The sequence below is a fragment of the Porites lutea genome, chromosome 12 (genome assembly GCF_958299795.1).
Source record: "Porites lutea chromosome 12, jaPorLute2.1, whole genome shotgun sequence".
Lineage (NCBI taxonomy): Eukaryota > Metazoa > Cnidaria > Anthozoa > Scleractinia > Poritidae > Porites > Porites lutea.
In genome coordinates, this window is record NC_133212.1 from 19,117,251 (window position 1) to 19,141,878 (window position 24,628).

The 24,628-nt window shown below is 39.1% G+C and overlaps 2 protein-coding genes across 2 annotated transcripts in view; one reads left to right on the top strand and one right to left on the bottom strand.

The window, feature by feature from the left end:
- LOC140921712 (GPI ethanolamine phosphate transferase 2-like) overlaps window positions 1-6,887 on the bottom strand; it is a 7,922-nt gene extending 1,035 nt beyond the window's left edge. The window contains exons 1-7 of the mRNA XM_073371725.1: window positions 6,418-6,887; window positions 5,406-5,454; window positions 4,887-5,096; window positions 3,772-4,190; window positions 2,958-3,451; window positions 899-2,051; window positions 1-185 (exon numbers count right to left, since the gene is read on the bottom strand). The exon at window positions 1-185 is cut by the window's left edge and continues 55 nt beyond it. Coding sequence (XP_073227826.1) covers window positions 1-185; window positions 899-2,051; window positions 2,958-3,451; window positions 3,772-4,190; window positions 4,887-5,096; window positions 5,406-5,454; window positions 6,418-6,707 — 2,800 coding nt within the window. The 5' untranslated portion in view covers window positions 6,708-6,887. The remainder of the gene's footprint in view (window positions 186-898; window positions 2,052-2,957; window positions 3,452-3,771; window positions 4,191-4,886; window positions 5,097-5,405; window positions 5,455-6,417) is intronic.
- Window positions 6,888-7,002: 115 nt separating this feature from the next.
- LOC140921433 (protein KRI1 homolog) lies at window positions 7,003-23,193 on the top strand. Its single transcript, XM_073371427.1, has 22 exons — window positions 7,003-7,090; window positions 7,237-7,316; window positions 9,851-9,956; window positions 11,198-11,303; window positions 12,357-12,405; window positions 12,537-12,586; window positions 12,724-12,817; window positions 13,536-13,613; window positions 13,981-14,084; window positions 14,727-14,766; window positions 15,257-15,334; window positions 15,416-15,511; window positions 16,930-17,014; window positions 17,715-17,800; window positions 18,464-18,542; window positions 18,704-18,769; window positions 18,859-18,887; window positions 18,976-19,096; window positions 20,035-20,165; window positions 20,699-20,763; window positions 21,398-21,499; window positions 21,737-23,193. The coding sequence occupies exons 1-22, from the start codon at window positions 7,009-7,011 to the stop codon at window positions 22,179-22,181; spliced, it is 2,172 nt and encodes a 723-aa protein (XP_073227528.1). The 5' UTR covers window positions 7,003-7,008; the 3' UTR covers window positions 22,182-23,193.
- The last annotated feature ends 1,435 nt before the right edge of the window (window positions 23,194-24,628 follow it).

Sequence of the window (24,628 nt, forward strand, 5' to 3'; positions counted from 1 at the left end):
GAGAGGGACCGCAATAAGTGGCTACATATGTGAGGGGGACCATAATACAGGGGACAAAATCCTCTAGCCCCACATAGCCCGCAGAAATATCCACTGAGGCCAGGCTGTTTGAGTTCCCAAGGGAAAAGTACATCGCTTGGCCCATCCACAAGGAACTGAGGGTAACGATCCACGACTTCTCTTTGCTACAGAGAAAATGAAGTAAATAATAACAAATAACAAAAAACAGTAAGAGTTCATGATGTAATGGGAGAACTTGATAGTTCTCAAAAGCGAGATTAACTGAATCAATTTCCTTCCAAAGCGACAGAGTTCGAAGAAGTCTTTTAAGTTTCATAAAAGCAAGAATTCAAACCTCGCCTAAGATGACAACAATAAGTTGTTGAAAGGACACCAGAGTTCAACTATTTTCCAAAACACAAACTGCCTTTTTAATATTTCATGGCTTGATTTCAAGTACTTTTTTAGACATATCGTGACTCATATCAAATTATTGATTCTTGTAAGTATTTAAGTATTTTGCGACATTTTACGAGCGCGTAATGTATTCTTTTGCATCTCAAGAAATCATGTCTGCATTTTAACAAATGTCGCGAATTACCCACGTATTTTCTAGCTTAAACTTATTACTATTGAAGGATAATCGAGAAGTTTTTCAACAAGAAAACAATTCATCAATTAAATACGTAATTTCCTGGTAACCTCAAGTCTGTTTCAAAGCAAGGCTTAGAGCAAAGCCATTGATATGAAGATGCTGTTTTATTCTCATGCAAATAAAACTCATTTTCACAAGAAAGGTTTTGAACTAAACCTCGTTTTGAAGGTGAGTTTTTGGAACTTGGAAATGGCCTACTTGGCCCATTCTTACAGAGTCATATATGCTGCCCCATATACCTACCTTTTCCAGAGTACTTGGCTTAATATACTTTCTTGAAGTACAAAAATAGCCAAGATGGCAGCATTGTGTGGCCGCTGAAGAAGGACTTCCAGTAACAAAAAACTAGACAGAAGCCCCTCAAGAGGTTCACATACATCACAAATATATTCCTGGAAAAGCATCTTCTTTTTACTGTTATTTGCCTTAAATAAGAGAATTATATTCCACAACACCATGGTTGTCACGCAACAGTATGTCACTCGAGCTTCAATGATCCCTTTTGTGATTGGTTCGTTTGGTAACCATGGTAACTGAACATTTCCAGTGACAGCACGATAGAGGTAGGAATACAAAGAACCGACGATGAACACAACAGAAGTTAGAATATCATGGCGACCGTAGCGGAATCCAATGATAAACACAAGTGATGTAAAATAAGTTATTGATAATATTATCTTGTTTTCTGGCTTAACAAGCCAATCTCCTATATCAGGTCTATCAGCCCATTTTATTCCGGTTTGATTCCACGCTCTAGATAGTCTTCCTAAACCAAGAAGTACGAAAACAACCAGACAAGACGATAAATCTCTATATTGTGCTTTCGCCGCTTCCCTCGAATAACAATTGTTCTCCCCCCTAATCGTTTCAGCGTTGACAAATTCTTTCCTTGAAAAAAGATCGCCTAAGTTCACGTCAGTGAAAATCACTTGGTCTGTACCGAAGCCTGTGTGCGTTAAACTTTCACTATGATTGAGGGGTTTTTGTTTCCTATATCTTCCACAGTTTTCACCGTCCAAGTTTTCTGACTGCGTGGCTTTTTCTGGTGTTACCTCCGACGCAACGCGAGTGTTTTTCTTGCAAAATAACACACTTTTCTCCAATAAAATGATCATGAAAAATGTCGATGTGAGAAAATGCCAAGTCTGATGCTCCTCTTCAACAAAACTACTCGATAAAAGGCTAAACGTGTGAAGTAAAACTCCTGTTATAAGAAAGAAGTGTCTTCTGCTTTGAAAAAGAGAAGAGAACCAAGATAAAGTCCACGATAACGATGATTTAAGGTTTGGAATGCGAAGCAAAATGAATGCGAGAGAGACTCCTGCCTGCAGCGCTACAGTCGAACTGTAAAGAAAGGATTCGACGCTGTTCGCAGCACACATGACGTCACTTCCCCCTGAAAAATTAAGAAGAATTGAAAAAGAAGTAGTTTTTTTCATTTGAGAGACTATTTATCGTGAGGAACAGTTTGGCACGCAAACTATCAATTTGTTGTAGATTCACACAATTGTCCAGTAGACTACAGCGAGCAGCCTCCCTTTTTTCTCATATTATTAAAGCGAGGGGACAGCACTAGACGCGAGAAACCAGGGCGGCAGCTCCTGCCTCGCGCTTTGAGTCACGCGCGTGGTCTTTTTCGTCTCTCGCGCGTTTCGCTCGACAGGTCACGGATTAAGGGAAAAAAGAGACTGCACGCAGTTTAATTGTCCAACGCTGACCACAAGATATTTTATTTTTGTCTTTCCTTCTTAGTTCTACACTTCTAAAATTGTAGAAGTTTGGAACAGTCTGTCAAAGCAAGGATTAAGTAGATATTTTCCCGGCCTGGCACGAAACAGCGGTCATTCGATACTTAGTTCTCACACTTAATAGGTACGAAGGGGTGGAAGTGTCTGACAAACTGAGGATAATGTCGCCTATTTCTCCCCGGTCACGAACCGTTTGTCATCTATTACTTAGACCCTGTTTACATGGAGTGGGGGACCCCGGTCTAGTTTCTTTTGTTTTGTGTCCCCCAGAGCGTGGAAACAAAAGAAACCAACCCCACTAGACCGGGGTCCCCCACTCCTTGTAAACAGGCCCTTAGTTAGAGGGGTCCCCTTTACTAACTATGGTGAAAGTGTGAAGGAGTCAGGCAAAGTGAAGAAAATGTCACAGTTAGTGCCAAAGCACTCCCAAATTATTGTCGACTTCTAATCAGTGCCTTGTGATCAAAACTATTTTTTGTTCGCAACCTGGAAAAAAAACGTCTCAAAGCTAGGGAATCTCGGAAAAGAAAGTTTCAACTGCTTTTTTCACTTACCAATCACTGTGCTGGAACAAGCTAAGAGGTGAAGAATGGCAACAAGAAGAATAGCGCCGCTCACCACAAATACACTTGTCACAGAGACATCAAGACTTTCATCTGTTTTGTTTGGAAAAGAAATTCGACACAAACCACAGGCCACCCAGTAAAGCGTTTGAATAAGAACAGCTATACCACAAATCATTGCATGAAGGTCGTATTTTGAAAGCGAGGCGGTCATGCGACTGGTCATTTTCTCAAGAACCAGGATGTACTGCTTAGCAACCTTTCCCGCTGTTGTCTTGAGATTAGTCTTGGAACTATGTCCAGTTTCTGTGGATTTGAGCCAATTAGAGTGAAGCTTGTGGGCGTGATGTAGTTCGTACATGTTCTCTACAGAGTGGCCATTTGCGGTAAGTGTTTTAGACAGCTGGTGTGTGTTAAGCTGTAGAGCCCTTAGCATTTCTCTTGGTGTATGAAAGCCAAAAAGGCTTGGTATAGCAACTCCTATGCTGAAAAGAAAACAAAGGAGAAATCAGATAGAATTTACCAAAACTACGAAAAACAGTCTAGAATAGGGCTTTTAATGCTGAAGCATTGAGTAACCTCTCTGTGGTCAGTTTTGTCCTAGGTGTTGAGTCCATTTGTTAACTCCTTACATATGATAACGCAAATAAATAGGATTGATCATGCTCCTTGTCAGTTGAAGTGTTGAGATATCCTTACACTCTGGCTAAAAAAATAGAGTTGAATATACTTTCAACACTTCCAGGTCCCATGACCTATTAGAAGCTTTAAATACTTAAATTATGAAAGCCGTTTCGTGTTTTACCTGTTTTGAGGTATTGAAAGCCCCAAAAGTAGACTCAAAGTTGGCACCAGATCAATTTGTTGAACTTCTTTCCTGTTAAATACTTCACCTCCAAGACGTTCAAACAAAGGGCTCATAAACACAAGGGGCGTGCTTGTCTCTGAAGATGATGCACCACCATGGCTCCCTGAATCACTCATTCCATGATCACCACAGAGTACCATCAGAGAAGGTGCCTCTCTTTTTTGATCCCAACTGAACATTGCGTTATAAATGTTGTTTATAATATGGTCCATTTCCAGGAGTTTGGGTCCTACAAGGGGACTTGATGGCCCCGCAATGTGTCCTATATGGTCAAGGCCCAAGTAGTGAAGTATCATAATGTCCCAATCATCACTTTTAAGCTCACTGTCGATGTGCCTGGTGACATTGTCATCAACCTGTTAACAATAGTTATTAAAATAAAAGTAAAATTGCAATGAATGGATTAGGACAAGTCATCCATCATAAATTAATTTGCAATTCAATGTTTTCCTTCAATTCTTGGTTTGCAACCACATGACAAGGCGGCCATGTTGGGGGTCAATACAATAGAAATTTTGCTAGAAAAATTTACATAAAATAGAGTTTAGTTCCCAGAGGAGATAAATGCTTTTGTTCTGGACCACCAAGATGGTCACCGTGACGTCATGCGCAAACAAGAAATTAATAATCATTTTGTGTACTAAATCCTGATTATTTTCCAAAAAATACTCCATGTAACTTTGAGATTATTTTGCTTGAACAAGCCAAATTTGAAGGCAATATTGTAAAGGTAGTATTTTGGGGTGCCTCAATTTAAGCAGGGATTGTTTTGGTATTCAAAACAATCTGTAGATTGTTGTAGTACCACACACATAGTCACGTAGTTCTGCTTGTTTGCAGTTGTTTGAATATTTAATGCCTTCCAGTTATATGACCTTGGGAGTATGGGCTTGAGATTTTGGGGGGATTAATGCTTGGTCCAGGGAATTCTTCAGGTTTCATTGGATACTGTAGTGATTTTTCTTGGAGTTTTAGTTTTTGCCCTCTGTCAATCATCCCTGTCACATTAACTGTGGAGTACCCCCTTGGGACTGCTACTGCTATCTCCACACCTCAGTGTAATCAGTGACAAAAAATGATGTTGTGCCGTCTGTCCTTTCAAAGTGCTCAGGAAACAGCCTCATCCACGTGTCATCACCGTAAAAAACAATCTTCTTGTTTGCAAACTTCATCTGACTTATCAAATTGTCCTCTTGGAGAAATTCTGAGTCCATGTTGAAAACCACATCAATAAAACCTGGTATCCCACCTGTGGTCAGTGCCTACAGGAGAAGAAGAGAATTTCAAATTTTATGGATGTATAAATTAAAATAATATTAATTTGCCAATGCCAATACCAACAAAATCCTTTTACTCAGAAGTGCACACTATTATTATCGTAAGTAAACGGCACCATAGACAAAAGCCATTTCACCCAAAGTTTCTTATGTTGGCAGAATTTCTGGTTAATTAGGCGAGACCTGTCCCTTGCTTCTGTGACCAATCTTAATTGAGGAAAAAGGGACTTAAAGCTTAAGTAACTGACCACAGCAGCATATTGCAAGCACGTCTATTTTGTTGGTTAAACTGACCTTAATTCTTGGCATGGTTACCGTTGGTGGATGTGCCTTTGCTAGAAAGCTGGAAAAAAATAAAATTGAGATGTCATTATACTTCTACATGTGTTTATTTAATTCCCGAGCTGAAGGATACTTTCTCACTGTTTTTTTTTTCAGTAGGCCCTTCCATGTGCTTTTTCAACTTTTGACAATATTGTCACCATATTGTCCTCAATATTGCTGCAAAGAGCACTTTAAATTCAGTTAACTTAACATGTACCAAGTTTGAAACTGGTATGTCAGAAAAAGCAAAGATATGGCTCTGCAAATTAGTGATGTTTTAGACATTGGTATAGTGAGGGCAGGTGTAGGGGTCTATTTCTATAATGAACCAATCAGCAGCCATCCTGGCAGGGTGACCCTGGGGACATATGCAAGCAAGCCTCGGGATTTGGTGAGTTTTCAGGGGCAGATCCAGGAATTCTTTAGGAGGGGGTGCACTCGTCTTTTGCTCTACTTCAACACCAATAAACCAGATAGTTTTTTTTTGCAGAATACCAGTTGTATTAGAAAACCGCAGGCCATCTTAGGGGGGGGGGGATGCACACCCCCTGCACCCTCCCCCTAGATCCGCCCCTGGTTTTGTTGGCAATTTTTTCTCCAGGATGGGGGCTGCGCTATTTAAAAGGATCTCTGGAGAAAGACCCAAGGGATTTTTATCACTGACTGAACCGCCAACAATTTGAAATTGAACTAGTGCTTCTTTGCAAAGACCAGGACCCCCCCCCCCCCCGCTTTACCCCCTACCCACCTCTGGAGGGGTACTGATTATTGCATAAATTATGTACAATGGTGATTTCCCACATAATTAAATTTGAGTAGCTATTGGGCATTTCAAATTTCTGCCTACCTGGATTCTCTTTAACCCTGACCCCCCCCCCACCCCCCTGGATACAAAGGTTGTCACTGTGGCCTTAAAAAAATCAATATATTAATAATTTAGTGTCACGCAACAAAGTACATTAGTAGGATACCGTTACTTTACCTAAATGACTTGTTAGTTCTGATTACTTCTTGAGTAAAAGGCATCCTTGACTGATTGTTAAATACGAAGTCTGCTCTTAAGGCATCGATCAACACGATCACCAGTCTTCCGAATTTTGGAGACAAAGGATCTCCTGGCCTCTCAGCTGATGGCTCCGGCGGAAGGTCCGTGATGGCTGCCATTCCTTGGATTGCTTTCTTCAGAGGAAAGAAACCTCTCAGAAACAGTACAAGACCCAATATTTGACAAAAAAGAAGAAGAATTAAGAAAAGGCTATGACCGGAAGCCATCTTGTTTTCAAGCTAAAGTGCTGCTGTCCCGAAACATTGACGAATTTAACCAAAACGTTTCCCATTAGCAAGAACTATAACTGCGTATTACTCTGAGTTTCAAAACTTAACATTTCCTCCTGATCGCCTAGGGATAATGAACTTCTAAAGTAGAGTAAGGAATTTATTCATTGCTTTTGTCCGCCATTTTGGAACGTTCCACCTCAGCAATAGTTGAGACCTGCGGTAGAGTCAGAGAGGTTAGAACGTCATGTATGAAAGGGGAACATATACTTTGAAAATCAACATGGCGGCGGACAGCATGGAGGATTTAAAACTTACTGTAAACAAGGATTTTGCAAAGAAGCTTCAGAAACAGAAAGAGAAAGCTGAACTTGATCAATGTAAGTAGAAAAGAACTTCTTCGGCGTTCATGTTCAGATTACGAGGCTAGTGAGTTGTGACCGCTGCATGCTTGCTGCGAAATCCTTGTGATCTCTATCACGTGGCTGTGTCTGTGGTTAGCTGAGGCTCTGTCTGTTATTTGCAGTAAAACAGAAGTTTGGAGACAAAGATCTTGATGATGAATCTGAGTCAAGCTCTTCTGAAACAGAGGATGAGGATGCTAGAGTGAGTGAATAAAAAATTATATTAATATTGGAAATTGATTTTAATTAGCTGATAACAGCATTTTACTGATACCTTATACATGTGCCTTTAAGCTCATATGTGGTGCGGTTCAATTTTATCCTAAACTGCAAGCAGTCTCTTATTTTGCTTCTGAGTCACCGTAGATCAAGAGCATGCACGGAAAAGAGTGGCTTCGCTGTGAGGAACGAGGACGGAAGCCTGAGCAAAGACAAAATAAGAGACTGCGATGGGATCTTTGATCTGGCAATTTGCCTGCTTTAATGCCTCCATAATTGACAGTTGCTTCTTCTGAAAATTTGCACTATTTTGCATGCTTTTTCCTGTAAACAAACAGCTGGTCTATTCACTGCTGTTTGGTTAAAAACGTTAGTTCTCTTCTTATCGGTGTAGCCTGAAATTCATCCGATTGCGTCAAGTCGTTTTGTCCTCTCAACAACGTCTGAATCAAACGGCCGTTAATGCCGTCCAGTGACGTCATTCACTACCTGAAAACCGGGTAGTGATTTTGATTGGTTGATTGTCTAAACATTCGCATAATTTTGTATAATTATGAAAAATTTTAGCGGGATTGTCGCTTGATATTCAGCGGATCGCATCCCTGGCATTCTTTCATCGAAATTTTTATCAAAATGTTTGAACTAAATTTTAGTTCAAACATTTCGATAAGCTTAATCTTTATCTTAAACAGCAAAATTGCCCTTGTCTTTGAAACTGAAATGCTAAATTGAACTGCAAATGAAGAATCATTGCGGAGAGTCGGTAGGTTTTTCATTTAGAGCCGCTTTGTGGTTTCGGCGGCTGGTGATTTTATTGACGTGAAATTTTCCGAGATCAATGTTATAATTCGACCTTCTTGCTATTTTTACCGTCAAGTGTAATGATTCTGTTAGCTTTTCTTTCTTGTCTCCTTGATTTTTTTCTTTGTTAAGGACCAAATAGCTTCCTTTCAACTAAAGCAAATCATTGTGTTTTTGAACTAAATGTTCCGTCTGTGTGTTTATTTCATCGGTGATTGTGACTGAGTTTGATCATAGAATTTAGTACAACCGCTTCAGAGTTTTACTGCATGCAGTTGATAGTTTGAACGTTAAACATGAATTACAATCGAAAAAAATAAAGCAGTTCTGTATCATGCAGACATTCCAAACGATATTTCTCGGTGTGCCACTTGAAAATCGTGTTTTACTTTTTGCATGAATTAAAGCAAAGGTCAAGGAGTAGTGACATCACTGGACAGCATTAACGGCCGGTCGATTCAGACGTTACTGAGGGAGTAATAACAACTCGAAGTAATCGGATGAAATTCAGGCTACTTATTGGTGACGTTTTACAATGATAGTATCGTAATGAATCCCGAAACTCCGAAAAAAAGAGGGGTCCCTAAAGTAAGCGAGGAAAAAACCAAGAAAGGTGAAGAAGCCTGGCAATAATTTTTATAGACTGGTTTAGAATTTGCCATTGACCTTTCGCGGATATTATTTCAAGCGAGAATATATTTCAGGTTCTACAAAAGCAAGGGCTAGTTAAACCATTAACAGACCTCCGCTTCTATGTATTTTGGAAGCTGGACTGCAGTTCTCATGTCATGTCTGTTTGCCATGTGCTACAATAGTTGGAGCCGCAGTGACTCCCTTGAGAATGAGATTTTTTTGGCGTGGACAGATTGACAAGTAGCTGACCAATCAGGAAGTTCTGTTTCACTGAAACTGTAATTCGAAATACAAGAAAACCTCCATGGTCATCCTTTTTCCACTATCCGCCCTAATCTCTCCTCCTTTTTTACCATTTCACTTTTGAGTTTGCCACTTGTGGCTCTGAGGAAAGAAAGATGACCGCTCACCTTCCAATTTTATCTTTGGTTTAATTTTTTTCCCTTTGTTTCAAACTCATTATCCTATGTTACCATACCCTAAAACAAAGGAAAATAAAATTTAAACCAAAGATGAAATTAAACCACCACATATAATTTTATATATGTTGCAGTTCAACTTTAACCTTGGTCCAAATTTTATTCTCCTTTGTTTAAATTTATTTCCATCCGTGTCGCCACTTTCAGATTGCCCATAATACATGTTGTTTGCCCCTTCCCCACTCCCTCCCTACCTCCAATTTTGGATAACCATTGGTTCCAACTTCTCCTGGGCGTTTTATCCATCCCAAACAAACAAGGTTTATCTATGGGCGAGGCAAATTGAGTGGCAAGTTATAATAGTTGAAACAGAGGAAAGTGCAAATTGAAATCAGGGATAAAATTGAACTGCAACATACAGGCATGTGCATATGTATGGTATAGTTGAAGCTCTTGACCACTTAATAGATTCTGTTGTTGATGGCTGTCCTTAACCCTGTTTGAATTCTCCTCTTACTACAGCCATTCATGAAGACATAGTAGCTACACCTGTAGCTCCAGTTGTTGACACGCTCTTTTTCTCTTCTTTATGGGGTATCCATGTAGGAAAATAAGCCTCAACTTTATTTATAAACACCTTCTATTATTGTTTTTTTTTTCTCAGGAGCTTACATCTCAGAAGGAAAAGGATTTCCTTACTGTGCTCTCTTTAATAAAAAATAGAGATCCTAAGATTTATGAGAAGGATTCCAATTTTTACCACGATGAAGGTATGACAACAGATCATAATCCGCTCATGAACTGGCAAGAGTTCTGTTGATACTATTGTTTCATTCTTCATTTCCTATTAAAGTTAAGGTTGTCAAGCATTTTTATAAAGAGTAAAGTTCTACGTGTGAAGTTGACAATTAATTTTAATAAATATTGAACTCACTATTCCTCCCAATATCATGCTCTTCAGTCTAGCACTTAAAACAGCTAGGCCTTGTTTTTAAAAAAAATATAGTATTTTGTGTTCTGCGATGCTGCATCACACAGTTAAGCTTGCAATTCAAGCATGCTCTTTCGCAAAACAAAGAACCCTTTGAACCGAAAATTTGTTTGAATATAGAGATTTAGCTGTTGTAATACCTCATGAAAGTAAACACTCAGAAGAATTGATAACTCTTTAGTTTGAATTCTCATGACATCATAAGAATGAATAGAGGAAGGATGTGCAGGATGTTTGTTATCTTTGGGGTGTGGAAAACAGCCTTTTGATCCATTAGAAAAAGGTGTCCATATTTTTGACATTATTGTATGATGTTTGGTCCTTTTGGTACCAAGGAAAATGTCTGTAAAGTAGAGAGCTTTTCATATTATCATCATCCATAATTATGTATAGAGTTACACTGTATTTGTAAGGAGAGATAGAGGATATTACATGGCCGCGCGGAGATACGAAATTTCTCTTCTCGTGTTGAAAAATATTTCACTTGTTCGCTGCGCTCACTCATGAAATATTTTTTCAACACGAGAAGAGAAATTGTATCTCCAAGCGGCCATGTAATGTTCTATTTATTATGTAAACACCAATGAACTACCAAACCATTTCACTTTTAATTAATAGCTTGTTGGTGTGAAAGGCGTGATCTATTATGTGGCCATAGCAATGGTGATATTTTCACATGTGAAGATAACAGTCATGTTAATAATTTTCACACGTGAAAATATCAATTTTCCGCGTGAAAGCTCACCTGGTGTTTCATTGGTGTTTATATAATAAAACAAAATATTAGAGGGGTCGGAGGTAAAAGGGCACATCTGATGAACTTACCAAACTTGAAATAATTGTTCAATTATTGCCGAATCTTTGCATACAGACTTACTCTGGCCTAAAGATAACATTCAGGCATAAGTTTTTTTTCAGTACAAAGTAGTTTTGCCCTTCATTCCCGAGAAGTAACATATAAAAATTCCCAAATTTGTTGTGCTGTTTTTCCACTGACCCCTACTTGTTACATTCTTTTAGCGGAAGAAAAATCTTCATCAGAGGAGGACAGCAAGGACCAATCCAAGTCCACTAAGCCAATGTACTTGAAAGATTTTGAAAGGAAAGAGTTGCTAGAGAAAGGAAGGTTTGTGGAAGGAGTTATAGTACTACCTGTAATTTAGCTACATGTAAGTACGATAATGCATGTTTTTAATTTGAGCTAATGTGCTGCTGTTGTGCACTAGTCTAGGGAAAGCCATAGTTTTGCTAAATAACTTAGATATTCTGCCTGATTTTAAATATCGTAGCATAAAGCCATATAAATCAGGGTACAGTGTACTATAGGTCACTCAGCTTGAGTAACAGCAGGGGGTATTTTGCAGACTACTGAACAGCTACCAAACTCCAAATAAATCTATTAAGTATAGTAATCAAGGTTAGGAAACTGAGAATCAAGTTCCAGATGAGTTTTAAAGTAAAATGTCCTTAAATAGTTGATTTACTAAGTTTACTTCAGAGTAATTCAGCATTCAGTGGCCATTCAGCATGATGCAAAATACCCCCATTATCTCACTGTTACTTAAAGCCTATTGTAGAAAGGAGATGTTATAGAATCAACCAATATCCCAGTGATTGTGTTACAAATAGTTATGGTGAGTCTCGGGACTCATCTTGTGAAAAATCATGAGTCCCTGTCCACAACCAGTGGGTCCCAGTTCAAAGAACAAGGAGTCCTAAATTAAAAATACTTTGGCCTTTATGTATCCACCCAGTTAATCTGAAGACAGACTCCAAAACTCTGTATTACAGTATGCTGAAATTAAGTTAGAGTCCTTCTATTTTAAAGGACAACAAAGGCTAAAAGAAATATGCCTAGTTTAACAACAGCCATAATAACTGCCATAGAAATCACACAAACAGGATATTGACTACAAAAACACATCCTCAGATCGATCAATCTATCTTTGCATCCTACAAGACGCATACCATGATTTGTTATGGGTCAGGGATGCAAGATGCAGAGGTAAAAAAAAATCACTGATATCCAGCCACCTTGACCTGATGCTTGGTCAATAACGCATAATCATCTTATATAAGCAGCACAATTGAAGGTGCACTAAATCATCAAACTAATAATGGATGCTTTGACTTCCAATTAAACATAACTTTTTAACTCATTTTTTATTTTCACTGGCAGCAAAGCATTCTTGAGTGACGAAGAAAGTGATGAAGATGAAACATCCGAGGTAAACATACATAAAGAACTTTGTAGCTGTTAAAGACATAGTTTGTTAATTTTTGCAGTGGTATCCGTACCTTACATGTACAAACAGTAACATTTGCTCAACTTATAATTTGTGCATTTTTTGTGTGACAGGGCAGGGCATCTCCTACCTTTGTAGAAGAACAAAAGCTCCTCAAGGAAAGGTTGTAATGTTATTCCTCAGATGTTGCCCTTGTTATGGTGATATTTAATAAGATACATGTATTTTGGCTTTTGTATAGAAGAAGAGGAATGGTTTCAAACAGTTTCTAATAATCATTTGATTCCAATTTGATTCCAGTTTTAAAAAAGCCATTCAAACCAATGATGATGATGATGGTGATGATGATGATAATGCTTTCCTGAAGGTCAGGGAAAAAACTTCAGAGGAAAAGGTAAAAATTCTCTTTGCATAGCATGTGAAATCTTTTGCCTTGTTCTTGCCAAAGTGGCTGAGCCTCCGCACTGTCTTTTTCGAGATGTCAACCTCTGGAGGTCCAAAATCTGGAGACTCTGTTCTGCATTAGCCTGTCCAATATCAGTGACCACCTCCCCTTCCCCCTCCCCTCCCCGATGACAAGTACAAATCAGCCCATTCTGCAAATTATAACATGGGAGTTGCTTACATTGTAGGTCATTATTGATGTCTTGCATGTACATGAAATACAGAGCATCAAAATTTGCGATTATAATATTATTATTGTGATTATAAAATAATCTTTGTTAGAGATGAAAAAAGTGCAAAAATACCCTAAAAACCGTAAAAAAAAATTTCGAATTTTTGGGGAAAATTGTGTAAATTCCAAACCCAAGCACAGAAAAGCTAAAAAGTGGATTTTGTCTGGAGCTGATTTGGTCACCCTTGCAGGGGGGGGGAGAATTGGTGCTCTATATTATTTTATCAGGAAGAGTTGGCATGTGGATTCAAAGTTTTACCTTTCTTGATGTTAGATAGAATCGTAGAATAAATTATAGTAAGTTGCATCTTCCAAATTTTGAACAGCACTAGCTGGTTATGAAATATTTGTCAATAATATTCTAGTAATATTCTAGCCAGTCAGAAATGGAAAAGTATGGTATATTGTTTTGAATGGATAAAAATGCCTTTTATAGATGCTGGAGGAGAGAGCTTATGTGGAATGGTTGAGGGGGCAAGAAGAGAAAAAAGACACAAAACCAGCTGTTCAACTGGTGAGTAAAAAAACACCTGTTAGTTATACCTTATTGTGATCCAGCTTCTTTGTGGAGAGGAGGTTGGGGTTAGGAGTGAAACGTTGGCTGACAAAAAAACGGGTTGGAGGGTGGGCTGGGGGCAGGGACAGATAGATGGACCTATTTTTCACTGTTATTTCTATGCCTTTTCTACACTTTACACCCAAAAAAAAGGTGAGATGACAATTGTGGCTTAAAGGAGCTACAATGTACCTGCCTACAACAGGCATCTAAATAAAAGCTACAGTTATTAAAGAAATATGTATCGCAATGAAGATGTTGTCATCATTTGAATTTTTCCTCTTTTTTCTGACTCTTCTTCTCCTTTTTGTTATTGTTATTTTAGGAAGCATTAAGGAGATACTGGACAGATCCCAGTTTAGATGAAGGAGAGCAATTTTTGAGGGATTATATTCTTGATAGAAACTACATTGACAAGGATTCAGAAAGGTATACTTTACCTATTTATTCTTTTTCTTTTGTGTTCATACGAGTAATCCAACATGGCTCTTGATCTTCTAGATAGGGGAGAGAAACTCAGTTGCTTTTTGCTTGGTTTAAATTGCAGGTGCAGGTACAAAATTTGTAGAAGTTGGGGTTTTCGACTTAAGGCGTTAGGCTTAGGTTTATGTTAAGGGACCTTAGGTCACATGCACACATGCGAAAAACACCTTCAAATTGCTTTTGCCACAGTTTTGCTCATCTTAAATAAAACCTGAAACTTGCAGTTAGATAGTGGACACTCTTACCCACGATCATACGATACGACCTACTGTACATGTACTTAGGGTGCTTTCCAAAAGTCAGAACTGGCTTTGCTAAAAAACCATCTGCTTCGTGCATAGCATTTAGGATTTGACTGATCTGGTTGGATAGTTTTGATTAAAAGTGAAATTCTCATTACTATGGGAATGGTCTGGCAGGTCAGTTCTGACAAAATGGAAAGCACCCTTAATGAAGGTGCCTCATGTGTGACAAAACACCAGTAAAATATTACATTTTTATGGTCTCTTTTAAGATGTTAAGTGAAGTACAGATGTTAAGATCATTCATCGTCATTAATGCTTCTTTTCGATTTTGTTTGGTCCTTAGAATTCCAACTTATGAAGAGATTGTTGCTGATGATGAAGAGGTACTTTTTTATGGACAAAGGAGTCACCTAGGCAAAAAGTCCCACCCCCACCCCCGAAAAAACGCTCAATCTTCTTCGACCTTGGCCGTCGTTTCATTCTCAACTGTGGATAACATTGACATTCTTTACCCTAAAAAACCTTCAACCTTAAAAAATGACGTTATAAATATTGATTTTGGTTAGATGAGATGCTGTACTGCATTGATACACTGTAGTAAACCTGACCTGATTAAATCCGTTACCAAGTTCTTCAAATGTAACTAGACAGGTCAAGAACAAAGCTAACTAAAAAACGAAACGAGTGCTTGCCCTTAATTTTTGGATAAACATAGTTTGCAAAGATCGCTTCAATATTTAAAGTTACTGAAGTTTGTCTTCAGGATCTAGGATAGAATTCATCGTGCGTCATTCATTTTATTTTTGATTCTCTATAATGATTTCTAATGCCAAACAAGGCTAATGGGTTTTTGTTCTATTACTTTCAATATAGGATGAATCAGAAGTCGAGAAACAGGAAGAATTTGAACGAAAGTATAATTTCAGATTTGAGGAACCAGATGCAGAGTTTGTAAGTAAACGTGTTCATGTAATTTCCGCCGCTGCACTCTAGTGTGGTCGAGGTAACTTTTTTCTTGTATTGTCACCGTAGATTAAAACATATCCTCGAACCATTCAAGGATCAGTTCGGAAAACAGATGACCGTCGGAAGGAGAAACGGAAGCAAAGAGAATTGAACAAACAAAAGGTCAGTGAGAGTGACTTCACGATGAAGTCGCCAAATGATAGTCTCCTGGGCCCAGTTGTTCGAAGGCCGGTTAGCGCTGGTTTCTTTTTCTTGTGTTCAAAAGCATTTTCTCGGATAATTTTCTCTCTTATTTTTAGAGCTTCCAATCATCAACTTGTGGACAAAAAGAATTAAAACTGAAATGCTTTTTAAGCTTTCAAATCTAATTCAAATCTCGCACTAACCGTGGGTTATCTTAACCCAGCTTTGAACAACTCGGCCCTGTACCCTAGCTTATGCTCATGGCCTCAAGTTTTGAGGCAGACCAGTGAGTGAAAATCCATCAACACCGCTGGTTAGAGCTCCTTACAATCAGTAATGTTGCCAAGTTTAAAGGTGACACTTCTAAAGCGAGCGAAGATATTAGGCTAATTTAGCAGCAGAACGGGAACGTCATTTGACGACGGCAAAGCGCGCGAAAAGGACTAAACTCTACTTTCGGTGCCTAGTTTGCCGCTCAGCCATTGGTCAAGCCAGTCGTTTGATTTGCCCGCGCCTTCGTCAACTGACGTTCCCGTTCTGTTGCTAAATCAGCCTATCGCTCCACAAAGTCGCGACATTGTGTAGAAGTTTTTTATGGTGGGGTGGCCAGATATGAGCTTGCCACCATCGTAATTTGCAAAGCTGTATCTTCGTTGATTTTCAACAAAACTTAGCATCTCTACTGGTTTTAAGGTGTTCTTTGTAACGATGTTGACGGATTTTCGCTAACTCTATGCTTATTTACTATAGTTATGTAGCTGGATTTTTTTTCTCACTACAACTATAGCTTCCGTTTTTATTGGTTAAATTTGGCGTAACATGCCCTCTGGTAATAAAACTCTTTCTCGTCAAAAGTCTCTGAGCGGGCGACACTGCAAAGTCTATGACGTCAGAGGTTAACAGTGCACTAAACCCGCGAATGTTGATGACCGACTCGGTGGTGAACTGAAGTTGGGAGGCTGAGAAAAATCTCCTCTAAGGGGAGGAGGGAGGGGCTTCCCACGTCCCTACTGTAGACAGTTAAACCCTTAAATGCCGAAAATATTGTTGAAATTTAGTCCTCCAGGTGGCGACGTAGGGCGCGTTAAATTGACCGTATTGCGGAATAAGAAAACATAGAGTCGACCCTCCAAATCACTTGTTTTGGCTTTCATAAAATGCTGAAATTTACCGAAAATTAATAATTAAGATGAATTTATCACCACAAGGGTCCAAACATTTGTGATCGGAGAGATTTGTCAGACATTTCTGAGTATCCGTCCTCTGGGATACGATTAATCGAACACTTCCTTATATGTTTTCAGGCTCTCTACCGGGGATAAGTAGAGGGGGGTGTATTGGTGTATTGATACAGAGAGGACTTCTTTTTAACTTTTTAATCATTCGGCTCAATGTAGGAGAAAGAACAAAAGCGAGAAGAACTTAAAAGGTTAAAAAACCTCAAGAGAAAAGAGATCATGGAGAAGCTGGAAAAACTGAAAGGTAAACTTACATGTAGTATCACAACTACTGAACTAATTGAAGGAAATTTTCTGATGCTCTTCATCAGATAATGCTGATCTGTACAAGTTTGTAAACAGAGTACTGTCAAACCTGTATATAGCGGTCACCCTGCATAAAACGGTCACCTTGCCATTTCCCACGGGTGACCGTTGTATACAGCTTTGACTGTAGTTTTCTTGTCTAGCGGATACGGAATTTTTGCTGACGAAAACAATAAACGCGTCTTTTGGTAAAGACCAAGAGCTGGGGAATTTACAAATGACACCAACGGTAAAGATCAGATCCCAATGCTAATAGGTTTCGTGACTTCTAATAGACAGCTAGCACTTTATTACACACACAATTCTTACAGTGAGATTACCACTGCTGCAACGTAAATACCTAAATTTCTCACCATGGGCTCCCAATTGATCTCGTACCTAAATCGGTTAGCGCGCTTGGTCGTAGGCACGATTACCAGCCGCTGTTCGGGAAATGAGCCCGCAATCCTTCCCCGAATAGAATCTTTTTTCTCGGGGAGGACCGAGAGAGCTGCGGAAATCGATCCTAGCTTGGTCGGGAGTTCAGTCTTCGCCGGGGTCAAAAACATTTTCGTTGATTCCTGGACGTTACGGCCGTTACAAATATTATTAAACCCATAGCACGCAAATCCTGATATAACTCTGTTTCATGTTACTAGAAATCACCGGTAATCCCAATGTGGGATTTAACGAGGAAGACATTGAAGGCGACTTCGACCCCAAGAAATACGACGAGGCAATGCAGGTATCAAACAGTTACAAGTATGATATATTTTTTTATCATGTTATGCTTTACCTGTAGAACACGGAAAGCTTTGTTATGCTTTTGGATAAGTATTAAATGAATAGACCTTTTAGGTTTTTTTTTTTTTGACTGGGATCAGTTAACGAAAATCCATGAAAACGGCTGAAATGAACGCCTTAAAGTGTCTGGTTTTTCCGGTATCTTTGTCCACCAATGGATATATGAAAAAAAGGTTCCAGTTACAACAAACGGCGGGGCATTAATTGAGACCCATGAGCAGTCTGTCAGGGAAGGAGGATTTAAAACAATGACAAGAGTAAGCGGGATTAAAGTGTGTTTTAAATCCTCCTCGCTTCTCACCCCCACCCCCGGCTCTGGTCCCATCACCCGCCACCCCCACCCCCACGGACTGTCACTGGCTCCCGCTTGGAAGCATGAGCAGAGAGAGATGTCTCAGGTGAGTTAAAAATTGAAGGTGTCTGTGAGAGGTTCTTTTACCTCAGCGTTACCCTAAACCTATGGGTCTCAAGTTGAGGGTGGGGAAAAGGGGTTGATCGAAAGGGGGCTAGATTTTTGAGCTTACTAGGCCCTCGCCACTCCCACCTTTCTGATTTCTGCTAATTTTGCTCAAGGTTCAAATGTTGTTTTGTTATCCTCTTATAGAAAGCATTCAATCAGGATTATTACGATGAAGGTGAAGATGAAAAGCCAGTTTTTGAAGATGACCTGGATGAAGAGCTGGGTATGTAGCCAAACTGTTCATACAGACATTTATAACACTAAGTGGTATTTTGCTTTTACAAACATCCATCCTGTCGCTTATCCTAACATAAAACCTGACACCGCATAATCCATCATGCCTACCTTCTTATAACCAACCCCTTGCTATGTTTCATTTAACAGAAAACTGGGATGAATGGCAAGGTGATTACTACGAGCAAGATGAACAACAAACAGAGGAAACAACTGGTAAATTACGCTGCACTGCGTGTCTTTGTGGGGTAGACCTCTTTGAAAAAAATTAACTATTTTTAGTTATTCATTCATTTTTGTTTCAGAACCTCACTGTGAAGATCCAGGTTTTAATGTAAGTGCCTAAGCGTCTGCTTGACTGGCTCCCCCCCCCCGGCATAACTCATTTTCTCCAACAATTTTCTTTTTGTTTAATTTATCAGATGGATGCAGACTACAATTACAATGAAACCAATGAACAGAGTGAATTTGGTGGTAGAAAGAGGAAAGGAAAATCAAGATTTGCTTGCGCCGTTTCACATAAGAAGCCAGTGTTTAATCCAGGTCTGTTTTGCATGGTCATCGGTGGTGGTAAACTCTACCAAAACCTATTACTGGACAAAATATTTGGGTTTAAGGTGCTTCTCACCGATTTGTTGTTTCGCCTAGTAACGTTTCTATATATCTATTTGTATTTATTAGACACGAGTGTTTTACTGGAAAATATACCACTCGTATAATTCATAAAAACTACATCTGGGACCCGAGTGGTTTATTTTCCATAATCTCACACGTGCGTTTATCGATGACGTAATTTCGGTCATTTCTCTCTATTATTTTATCAATGTGTTTTTTTCTATATAATAAAATGAACATTACACGACGGCTTGAAGATATGAATTTTATTTTCTCGTGGCAAAAACAATATTTTACTCACTCGCTGCGCTCGTTCGTAAAATATTATTTTGCCACTCGAAAATAAAATTCATATCTTCGCGCTACCATGTAATATCCTCTATCTATATATCGTTTCTATATTATATTCTATAATTTTTACCTTTTTATCAACCAGTGCAGGCTCCCTCTTTACGGTTCGTTCCCAGGCTATCTCTTTCTCGTTTAGAGAGAGCCTGGATACGAATATGCGATCCTTTGTTTATCGGTTAAACTTCTTTAAGTGGTTTGTACTAACGTGGCATCTAGTGATTTCATTGTTGCTCTGTCAGAGAAATTCAAGTCCTGAGGATTCATTTCGCAATTCCCCATAGACACATTTTACCGCACCCATCTTGAAAACCGGCCACAATTAAAATTGGTCCCAAACACCATATCTAATGTTGTCAGCGTACAGTTAAATGGCGTTAGATTTGAGTAGTTCAGCATTGTGGGTTTTATAATTCGCAGATGAGAACTCACGCATTGTTCTTCATCTCTTAGACAAGTCTAACATCAAAGATACTTAGTGCCCTGATGTTTCTTTCTTCTTCTTTTCCTCTCCTTAGACGAGAAAACTTTTGAAGAATATTTTGATGAATATTACAAATTGGATTATGAAGATATCATCGGAGACATGCCCTGCAGATTTAACTATCGTCAAGTTGTACCAAACGACTTCGGACTCACTACTGAAGAGGTATATATCAGGAGCGTAGCGTCCATGTACGCTCACACGCCCGTGCGTACATTTACAGCTAAAATATGAGAAAAAAAAACATTTTTTATTCCCTGAAAAGGCATTTTTTTACCATTAAATCAGGATGACTCATACATTTTTCGCACTGTATTGGTGTCTTTGTGTCAGTTTTATCCTTTTGTTATTCCATAATTCTGATGGCGTCACTGGCCTTTTTTTTTCCGTAAACACTTACCTTACCGACAATACTAGAGATGGGTAAAATAAACAAATAACTACTGCATTTTCCTGCGTATTAATTTACTGAAAATGTCCTGCGGAAAACGCTGGAAGTGGCATTTTAGAGACGAGACCTTTATTCTTAACTTATCGAATTCTAAAAGGGAGGGAAGTTGGGGGGGAGGGGGGGAGGGTCTTAGCCATTTCTGACAACTTTCAGTCTGACTGTCTTAGTGTTAATAGAGTGATGGTGTTCTAAATTGTTCATAATCTTGAATTTAACTAATTTGTTTTTCCCTGATCCATTCCTTCAGATATTAACTTGTCCCGATAGAGAATTAAACCAGTGGGTTTCAGTGAAAAAGATGTCCCAATACAGGTGCGTTTGCTTCTAACACTGCCTTCCCAATTAGCTGGTCAATATTTGTGCTACTGAGGGTTCTAACCATCCCTTGTCTTTAGTTATATATTGGGCTAGACATAGTCGAGTCTTTTCGCAGGAAGGTATCTGTAGTATTTGGACTCGCAAAGTACAAAAATTATCGGACCCTTTTATCTGCGGTTGTTTATTCTTATGAGAATATCTGACAAAGCAATTTTTCTGGGGAACTGTAGCTGCTATTAGGCCTATTAGCGGCAGCACGGTATAAACTCTGACGTCACGGGGAAGCAGGACAATTTAACTGCGGGTGGCATGGAAACCGTGCGATCTTTTGTAGCCTACACACTTCTCTAAGATTTTTTTGTCAAACAAAACCCTGTTGTCTAAATGAATTCTTTTTGTAGTCTTCGCGGACTTGTAAAGACAAATAATTCCAAAACAGGCCAAAGGCCTATTTGCACCCAGTGTTTCAACACAGACAAATGTTGTAGACATTTCTTTCGAACTTATGCGCTTCGTTTGCAAGTAAAATGATATGTTGCTTTCCACGGTTATTTTACTAAATGCCTTTCCTTCCCTTCTCGGAAAGTATAGAGCCTTCGAGAAACTTAAGTTTGCTCGTTTCTAACAGACCTGAAAGTGAAGAATATACAGACGTGAAGAAGTACCGCAAAAAAGGAAGAGACGTGACCAGAAAGAGAAGGATTCTAACTTCACTGGCCGAAAAGGATGGGTATGTTGTGTCTAAGAAAAGCCTGCTATTTTCCAGTGAAATAGTACAATGCTTTTGTGTGTTCGACTCTTATGGGCTACCAGTTAGACCAAATAGGTTTTATTCAGTTTTTTGTTTTATCAGTCGACCACATACCTTTGATCATCCTTGATCATGCCCTTTCTTGGTGTTTGGAATCTTGATGCAGATGATTTTTTCTTGTCTTTAACATATTACTTCTACGTTCACTTTTTGCAGAAATAATGAGGAAAATTCACAAAAGAATAAATCGTCCGTGAATAGTTTACCGGAAAAGACCAAAACATCTGAAAACAATCTTAACAAAAATGACAAAACCGTTCACCAAAATGAGAGCGGAAGTAATTTACAAAGGACCGTAAATACAGCGACAAATGAACATATAAAGAAAAGTGCAAGCCAGGCGATTACAGAAGGGCAATACTCAAAAGAAATGAAAGAATTCAAAAGTCCAAACCTCAAACGAACTTTCGGAAAAAGGACGTTTAATGGAAAGGATAAGAGAAGAAAGAGACTCACTTTTAAGGAGATGAAAGAACTTGCAGTCAAGAAACGATTGCAAAGACAATTTAGAGGAGCGAAAAAGGAACCGTTGGCTAATCTGTCACCGGCGCGGCTTGCTTCCTACGGACTTGACAAGAAGAAAAAGAAGAAGAAATCGTAGTTTAGTTGTTGTGACTGCTACACTACGATGAGCCATGCATTGTGGCTTCCCCTTTCCATCCACTTCCGTTTCGCTGGAAGTCTCCCTCCTCTTTTATTGAGGAGACTTTGCTGCATCGATTTGCTGTGATCTTCTGATTCGAGGCCGGAATACGGCATACCCTGTTCCTCCCTCACAACCTTGATTAGTTATCATCCTCTACACGTAGGTGTTCTGTGAAATCATCCTTGTTGATAACTAACAACCTGTCGCCAAATTTTATTGTGATTAATCTACTGACAATTCCGCCCCTTACTGTAAAATCTCCCCACCCCCACCCCCCAAACACGCCGCGCGCCTTCCCGCTCACACGATCCATCCCTTTCTGTTGCATTAATTTGTTGTAATCTGGCTACCTATAATCTTGCATAAGCACATTTTGATTTTGATTTTAATTTTGAATCTACATTTTTTTTATATCTGTAATCATTTATATAACCATATATTTTTAATTGCGTTAGGCGTTAAATGGTGTCTTATTTATGTTTCAAGGAGTATATGCTTTCGCTCCCGCGTTGCACACACAAGTCCTGTGAAAAATGAAGGTTATTAAAACTTTCATTGTCACTGCACTATTATTCTTTCCTAAAATTCAATTGACTGTGCACGAAAGATTCAAATTGAATGCTGCAGTTTTCTTTTATACTTGTACTCTTAAAAAAAAATTTTTTATGGGAATTATTTCCTCCAGCAGCGCGCGCTGTCGTTGGCTTCGTTGAGGTCACTTGACATGGCAAGCGCTTCTCTTTTGTGAGGAGAAAAATTGGCGGGAAATGAAAAATGCTCGAGCAGACATTACAGGTCGCCCGTTTTTTATGGGTAAGAAAAAAGGAATTCCTGAGTACAGAGTGCGAAAAAAGACAAAAAAAAAAACAATTGTAAATAACCCGCGAGCTAGGTGTGTAAGCAAAATGATTAATCACAATTATGATGTAACAAATTAAGGAAACAAACATTAAAAGCAGTTAGAGAACTTCGTCATAATGACGCTATAGAATAACTGTTCGGAAACTAGGACTTCCACCACTCATTCGTACGTAGTTTTAACAGTTTTTCTCTCTTTGGGAAAAATTTATGGCAGAACCGGGGCGAGGTCGGGAAAAGTCGTATGCTTTGCAAGATGAATATCCGGACGATCTGGAATATCGTGATTCCGACGAAGAAATCTATTACCCGACAAGTAACGAGGTCTCGCGAGTGGATATTAATCAACCACGGACGAGTCTGGAAGGTTTGACCCCTTACGAGTTTTACCGAAATTACAACGAAGCAAAAAGAGGAGACGCTGATTACCGCGATCAGTACATACAGAACTGGCAGAGCGCTTTGGAAAAACAAGATGAGGAGATAAGAGAACTTAACACGCAGCTGAGAGAGCTTAGAGAGGAATGCCGCGAGTATTTCTCGAGTTTGGAAGAGAAGCTGAGCTGTTTCGAGGGGAAAGTTGATTTGCTTATAAATTTGGTTTCTTCGTGGACGTACCACCCTTCCATGGACCGCAGATGTCGAGGATTTTGCACCAAGCATGTACGAACTGAAAAGTGCTTGTGTCGTGGTTTGAAAGAACCTCACAGGTGCTGTGGTCGTATTGGCGGTATTTGTGACTGTTGAAAACAGAGCACTTTCAATAAGAACCAAAACTAATTCCGCAATTGGTTTCTTTTCCGTTGAGGCTTTTTTATGGGTCAGAAAACCTCTGGATTGCTCAACCAATCAGGAGCGAAAACCGAAGGCAATCGCGCGCTTTTCCCGCACTTCGCATTAGCTACTTCATCGACTGAGTTGTGATTGGCGAATCTGATTGTCTGCGGCGTGTTTGATTGGAGGAAAGTCATTTTGAGTGTACCACACTCAGTTGAAACTGCGTTATATATCAGATTAACACTGATAAAGTGTGAGGTAATTTAAACAGCCTTCTTGAGGTCTTGATAAATTTGTCTTGTTCTCCATTTTAATGATTGAACTCATGATATCGCAACTGTTCAATTTTGCTTCAATGTCATGGTTGCCTTAATAGTGCGACTGGTCAAATAATTTTTGGGTGACCGCTAAGTTAAGTATTTGACGTTTTTTTACGTATTGACCTATCATTCCATCAACATAATAATTATGACTTCAGGGTGTTTAGTATTTCTAGTAAAAGTGTTACTTTACTTCTAGAAAATGCGGTGAGGAGAAAACTTTTGGAGGGGTGTGCGAGCTCACAATAAAAACCTTACCATTTCAAGCCAAAATATGTTATCTCAAGTTATATCTAAATATTAGCGTACTAAGCGAATCACTGAAGACATAAATTACAAACTTCACACTAGTACAGAGCTATAAAAAAAAAATTGGCAGTCAGGCTTATCCATTGGCCAAATAGCCCTCACATTTTGCCTGCCTGAGACCAGTGCTTGTTTGTGTTA